Here is a 7,500-nt window from a genome sequence, read left to right as displayed (position 1 = left end):
GAAGTACTGTCACGAATAAGCGTGTAGATTTTAAAGACAAAGTAATCGATACACGTCATTCCTAAGATGCATGGATCGTCATAATTAATGTTATTTACTGAACGTACCCATACTTACATGATGGATGGGGTGCCATTGGCTTGGGGTAACAGCAATGTCAGATCAAGAAAGGGCATAGTGGAGTTAATGATCCCGACATGAAATCCTCACTTGATAGGGCTAGAAAATAGCCCCATAGTAGGGTGATATCCTTTCTGATTAAAAGCGTTTACCTGCTGATGGTGTTCTTGTATCAATTCAAGCAGCACTTTATAAAACGCAAGTAAACACAATCAAGAGACATTTACTTTGCCTATATTAGTGTAATTTGTAATGTGCAAAACCTAGAGTGAAATAGCTTCTGTAGAACGTCTGTGTTCAGTATACAAAGATAAAATGAAAGTACACTTGCCTTTGAGCGCCACGTAAAGCAGTATGCAATGCACTTAAATATTCATTTTGAAAGAAACTCCCAAGTGTGCGTAAATTTGACCGGACTGAATATTATTGTGAATGAGCCTGGCTGTGATGAAATGATGCTTGTGGAGATTCTGTTCATTCTTCCAGTAAGTTTGCAGGAGGAGGAGGACAATTCTATGCTGCACACACAAATGTATTTAGATTATTGAACTTTTGTGAATGATGTTTTTCAGTAAATGTGTGGCTTACTGAATAACCTGTTCCTGGGGACTTTGTACTCTATTGACATGGGGGTATCCAATATGTGAATATTTCTTGATTTTCATATCAAAATCTTCTTTTGATCTAGTTACTGTGAAACTGATGTGTAGAGGGATATTAGTTTTTTCCCCTTACAATACAGATTTTGAATTGAAATTGTAGTTTCAAATATTCATGTATTGGGTCAACCTACTTTTTTCATTTTAGAAATAAATTTTTCTTTTTCCTTTAATACCTTTCCACCCACACTATGTCCTGTCCATCAGCCTAGAGTTGATTTTAAGTTTTTCTCCTAATGTTAATAAGGTTTGCTTAAACCTGAGACTGTATACTCAAGATGAAATAATAGGGAAGTTAGGTTCTAGCTGGGTCCCCTTGCCCAGTATAAAATCAAGGGTTGGCGCCCAGTGCCCAGTTCATCCTTGATTGTTTACTTTTGCCCACATCTCTTGGCATTCCACCGTGTTTTATTGTGTTGTGAAACGTTAGAGTGTGGTCGGCATCGGACACTGGGCAGTCTGCGTGCTACATCTGGCAACAGTCCGGACACCACTACACCATAACTCCCTGAGATATATCGCATTATCAAAAAGACCACATTTTCTTATTCGTTACCGTACCTTCCTGATGCAGGTAATCGTAGATCATCCTGTAGTACTCAATGTTCATGCCAGTGAAAAGTTCTCCTTGAAGACCTTCGCAAATCTGGCGAGCGTCACTCCAGGACACGCTTGCCCAGATGGCGAAGGCTGTGCAGATTGGAGTTCCTTCTAGGTTGATGTAGAATGGCGGACAGGCGGCATTAACGGAAACTATTTCCGCACCTAAATTTGTCGAATGCATTAAGAAGTGAAAGAATTTAATCTGGTTTATAATATGTGATATGTCATTTGTAACGTTGCATCAGAATGAGGACTCTCTCTCTCTCTCTCTCTCTCTCTCTCTCTCTCTCTCTCTCTCTCTCTCTCTCTCTCTCTCTCTCTGTGAATGACATACCTCCATCAACATCAGTATGACCACCTTCCAAATCTACAGCAGTGGGTTGCGCTTCACATATAGGTGAGAGACGATCAGTGCAATCAACATTCTCTATATAAAATCCGCTATCATGCGTGATAGCAGCACATTTAAAATTTGGATCATCCACTGGATATTTGATTGTCTCCGATGCAGCCCAAAATGGCATCCCCATAGGGAGAAGGTCTCCTGATGTGAAATTCCAGACTCCGCCTCCATCGGTGGTCCCGTCTATCCAGAAGCCCAGACTGTCGTATTCTGATAAGGGGAAACAGTAATTAAACTATCATGATTTGAATAAGAAGCATGTCTCTTTTCACATTTTTGAAGGAATGCGGCATTTTGCCAATTTTGAAGGAAAAGGATGTCCCTAATTATATTGGAAGGAGAAAATTTAAAAAAAAAAATGATGACCAAAAATATATTGGAAGAAGAAAATGTAAAGGAAAAGGAGGCCCCTGAATATATTGGAAGGAGAAAATGTAGTAGAAAAAAATGATTTCCCAAAATATATTGGAGGGAGAAAATGTAAAAGAAAAAAATGATGGCCCAAAATATATTGGAAGGAGAAAATGTAAAAGAAAAGGATTCCCCTAAATATATTGGAAGGAGAAAATAAAAAAAATGATGACCCAAAACATATTGGAAGGAGAAAATGTAAACGAAAAGGATGCCCCTGAATATATTGGAAGGAGAAAATGTAAAAGAAAAATGATGACCCAAAATATATTGGAAGGAGAAATGTAAAGGAAAAGGATGCCCCTAAATATATTGGGAGGAGAAAATGTAAAAAAAAAAAATGATAACCCAAAATATATTGGAAGGAGAAAATGTAAAGGAAAAAGATGCCCCTAAATGTATTGAAAGGAGAAAATGTAAAAAAAAAATGATAACCCAAAATATATTGGAAGGAGAAAATGTAAAGGAAAAGGATCCTCCTAAATATATTAGAAGGAGAAAATGTAAAGGAAAAGGATCCCCCTAAATATATTAGAAGGAGAAAATGTAAAGGAAAAGGATGCCCCCAAAAATATTGGAAGGAGAAAATGTAAAAGAAAAATGATGATCCCAAATATATTGGAAGGAGAAAATGTAAAGGAAATGGATTCCCCTAAAAATATTGGAAGGAGAAAATGTAAAAGAAAAATTATGACCCAAAATATATTGGAAGGAAAAAATATAAAGGAAAAAGATGCCCCTAAATATATTGGAAGGAGAAAATTTAAAAGAAAAATGATGACCCAAAATATATTGAGAGGAGAAAATGTAAAGGAAAAGGATGCCACTAAATACTTTGGAAGGAGAAAATGTAAAGAAAGAGGATGCCCCGAAATATGTCGGAAGGAGAAAATGTAAAGAAAAAGGATACGCTAAATATATTGGAAGGCGAAAATGTAAAGGAAAAGGATGCCCCTAAATATATTAAAAGGAGAAACTGCAAAGGAAAAGGATGTCCCTAAATTTATTGGAAGGAGAAAATGTAAAAGAAAAGGATGTGCTTAGATATATTGGAAAGGGAAAATTTAAAGGAAAAGGATGTCCCTAAATATATCGAAAGGGGGAAATGTAAAGGAAAAGGATGACCCTAAATGTATTGGAAGGGAAAAATTCAAAAGAAAAGGATGACCATAAATATATTGGAAGGGGAAAATGTAAAGGAAAATTATGTTCCTGAATATATTGGAAGGGGGAAATGTCAAAGAAAAAGAGGCCCCTAAATATATTGGAATGGGTCAAAAGTAGAGGAAAAGGATGACCCTAAATGTATTAAGGGGGGAAAGAAAAAGGATGCCCCTAAATATATTGGAAGTTGAAAGAGTAAAGAAATGGATGCCCTTGGATATATTGGAAGGGAAATCTAAAGAAAATAATGACAGATATATTAGAAGGGGAACATTTAAAGAATAACGATATCCCAGAATATATTGGAAGGGAAAATGTAAAGAAAAAGGATCCCCCTAAATATATTGGAAGTGGAAAATATAAAGGAAAAGGATGCCCCTATATATTAGTAGGGGAAAATGTAAATAAAAAGAATGCCCCTATATATTGGAAGGGGAAAATGTAAAGGAAATGGATGCCCTTATACATTGGAAGGGGAAAATGTAAATAAAAAGGATGTCCCTATATATTGGAAGGGGAAAATGTAAAGGAAATGGATGCCCTTATACATTGGAAGGGGAAAATGTAAATAAAAAGGATGTCCCTTTATATTGTAAGGGGAAAATGCAAAGGAAAAGGATGACCCTACATATTGGAAAGGGAAAATGTAAAGGAAAAGGATGCCCCTATGTATGAGAAGGGGAAAATGTATAGGAAAAGGATGCCCCTATATATTAGAAGGGGAAAATATATAGGAAAAGGATGCCCCTATATATTAGAAGGGGAAAATGTAAAGGAAAAGGATGCCCATACATATATTGAAAGGGGAAAATGTAAAGAAAAAGGATGACCCTATATATTGGAAAGGGAAAATGTAAAGGAAAAGGATGCCCTTACATATATTGAAAAGGGAAAATGTAAAGAAAAAGGATGACCCTATATATTGGAAAGGGAAAATGTAAAGGAAAAGGATGCCCCTATATATTAGAAGGGAAAATGTATCGGAAAAGGATGCCCCTATATATTAGAAGGGAAAATGTATAGGAAAAGGATGCTCCTATATATTGTAAGGGGAAAATGTAAAGGAAAAGGTTGCCCCTATATATTAGAAGGGGAAAATGTCAAGGAAAAGAATGCCCCTATATATTAGAATGGGAAAATGTAAAGGAAAAGGATGCCCCTATATATTAGAATGGGAAAATGTAAAGGAAAAGGATGCCCCTATATATTAGAATGGGAAAATGTAAAGGAAAAGGATGCCCCTATATATTAGAATGGGAAAATGTAAAGGAAAAGGATGCCCCTATATATTAGAAGGGGAAAATGTAAAGGAAAAGGATGCCCCTATATATTAGAATGGGAAAATGTAAAGGAAAAGGATGCCCCTATATATTAGAAGGGGAAAATGTAAAGGAAAAGGATGCCCCTGAATATATTGGAAAGGGAAAATGTAAAGGAAAAGGATGTGCTTAGATATATTGGAAAAGGAAAATTTAAAGGAAAAGGATAACCCTAAATATATTGGAAGGGAAAATTTAAAGAAAAAAGATACCCCTAAATATATTGGAAGTGGAAACTGTAAAGGAAAAGGATGTCCCTGTTTATTGGAAGGGGAAAATCTAAAGGAAAAGGATGCCCCTATATATTGGAAAGGGAAAATTTAAAGGAAAGGGATGCCCAATATATTGGAAAGGGAAAAATGTAAAGGAAAAGGATGCCCCTAAGTATATTGAAACTGAAAAATTTATGCAAGATGAAGGTGACGGACACAGCGTTTGTGGTGGAGTTTGGTGTTTAGCTTTTTATCTTTCTAACGTTTCGAAAACCTCATCTGAATAGTCTCCAATGCGCTGTTCAGAACTTTGACATTTATTGCACGGCTTTTTATTTTTCACCCTTTTAATATTACAGTTTTATTGGGAAACTTACTTTTTAACGTTTTTCAATACTTAAAATTGCAATACTCATACAGCGAACGAGTACAATACATGAACTATAAAAATCTTATACTTGCAAAGAAATTGAGTATGGTCATATTTTTTCACAAAGGGATACTTTTCCCATTCATTGTATTCAGTTTCAGAAGAATTCTGAAAGTTGCTAAACAATTACCGAATAAGCAAATACTGGCTTTTGAGCGTTATTTTCTATTGTCACCCATGGGCTATTTATAACATTTCATGCCTTAACCCCTTTAACGGCACTTGTTGCCACCACTAAAATCCATAACCCGGGGTTTAGAAATAAAGATAATCATTATGAATTATCGACATATAATACACACAATACAGTTGAATATGAAACTTACGCTTTTTTATTATTTCCGAGATTATTTTCTTCATCTGAGTAGGTGTTCTGATACTAACTAGATGTGCACCAGGAGCAACCGAGGAGCAGATCTGGGCGCTTCCCTTTTGATCCGTCAGCATAAATGTGCCAAAATAGAGGCACTGGTCACCAACCGGCAGGAACATAGCTGGACACGTGATTCCTCCCCCGACCACTGCCGATGGCGGATCTCGTTGAACTGCCTCATCTGATGGCTGTGGTAAAGCGCTTGCGGTTGCCACTACTTGAAGGAAAAGAACACGGAAATGATCGAACTGAAAAGTCTATTTCCCTCAGCATAAGAGGAAGTATTGTAATGATATGATATAAAGACCTATTTTATTCATGAATCCTTATGGCTTTGTAATAAAATAGAACTTTCAAATGGGATAATAATCTGATTGTGGGTAGGTAAATTATTTGAGTCAGGTCTTTATTTTCTTTCGTTATATCAGATAGTCAAGTTAAAAATAAAAACCAGGCAATTGCTTAGATTAAATTATTTCAAGAACAGATATCCGTCGCTAAACAACCGTTATCTTCTATATCATTATTTCAAAAATATTAATACTGTAAAAACTCCACTTGTGGAAAAAGCCATCATTTGATGATCGATGTTCTGCATTGGTTGAAATTAATTTGAGTAATTGTAGCTAATAATCCCGGGTAAGTTTATGGTACTTAATTAGATAACAAGTGACTATGTCATGGATAGTTGAGATAAAATTTATTGGAAATTTTAAGGACTTGAAAGCAGTCTCATTTCTACTATTGCACGATAGTTCAAATCCCATTACGGAAGGAAATTGCTTCTTTTATTTCGCATGTTGATTAAAGGCGTATGATAAGGGGAAATGTATCTATACTCAATTTATTTTAACGAGACGCATTTGCACCGACTCGCAGCGGTGCCCTTTTAGCTCGGAAAAGTTTCCTGAACGCTGATTGGTTAGAATTATCTTGTCCAACCAATCAGCGATCAGGAAAGTTTTCCGAGCTAAAAGGGCACCCCTGCGAGTCGGTGCAAATATGCCTCACTAAAAAAAATTGACTATAGGCTCATGATCAAGGAAAACGTATCTTAAAGAGGTTTTGGAAATCAAATAACTTCGGTCTCATTGTAGTTATTACTAATAGATACTCAAGGTATGATTTTCTTAAACATGATGTGAAAGTTTTTTAGTTTATATAGGAGATATTTATTTTAATGTTGTTACTGTTCTTAAAATATTTTATTTTAACTTTTTTCCTTTCCTCACTGGGCTATTTTACCTTTGGAGCCACTGGGCTTATAGCATCCTGCTTTTCCAACTAGGGTTGTAGCTTAGCAATTGATAATAATAATAATAATAATGATAATAATAATAATAATAATAATAATAATATTTAGAATTGTATTTTGTAGATCTTAACCGTCTTTGAATCTGGTCAAGACTTTTGCAATATTTTTACATTAGTTTGTAAAAATAACCGGATTCTTCATTACGTTCATTTTTGGCGCTATACCAATAGCACACTGTTTAACCATCTGCACATCACTAACTTACATTCCCTCCATTTCTCAGAAATTTGCTGATTCAGCACTTGTTTTTGGTGACTTGTTTCCACTGTCTAATTTCAATTGTTTGGTATCTCGTTCATCTCTGATATTTGTTGATGGCATTATTTATGCTTCTCTACTCAGCCCGAGTAATAGGCTGTCATTTTGTACCTCTTATAAAACCCAAATTAAATACCCTATCATTCAATCAACTTTTTTTTACCACTGAGATTTGTCTCAAAGATCAAACAATGGTTTTGTGACTTGCTATTAATCTCGTAAGACATATAAAT

At 35.4% G+C, this 7,500-nt stretch overlaps 2 protein-coding genes across 3 annotated transcripts in view; one reads left to right on the top strand and one right to left on the bottom strand.

The window, feature by feature from the left end:
- Positions 1-7,500, top strand: part of LOC137632561 (protein LZIC-like) — a 139,934-nt gene that overhangs the window by 44,672 nt on the left and 87,762 nt on the right. The window lies entirely within an intron of this gene.
- The window catches only part of LOC137632557 (uncharacterized), an 11,786-nt gene that overhangs the window by 2,540 nt on the left and 1,746 nt on the right, over positions 1-7,500 (bottom strand). For both annotated transcript variants that reach the window (XM_068364550.1, XM_068364551.1), the window contains exons 3-5: positions 5,648-5,911; positions 1,717-1,995; positions 1,341-1,544 (exon numbers count right to left, since the gene is read on the bottom strand). In XM_068364550.1, the coding sequence (XP_068220651.1) occupies positions 1,341-1,544; positions 1,717-1,995; positions 5,648-5,911 (747 nt within the window). The remainder of the gene's footprint in view (positions 1-1,340; positions 1,545-1,716; positions 1,996-5,647; positions 5,912-7,500) is intronic.

This window comes from Palaemon carinicauda, chromosome 41 (assembly GCF_036898095.1).
Source record: "Palaemon carinicauda isolate YSFRI2023 chromosome 41, ASM3689809v2, whole genome shotgun sequence".
Taxonomy (NCBI): Eukaryota; Metazoa; Arthropoda; class Malacostraca; order Decapoda; family Palaemonidae; genus Palaemon; species Palaemon carinicauda.
The sequence above is the reverse complement of the archived record's forward strand: the minus strand, read 5'-3'. Positions and strand labels throughout refer to the sequence as shown.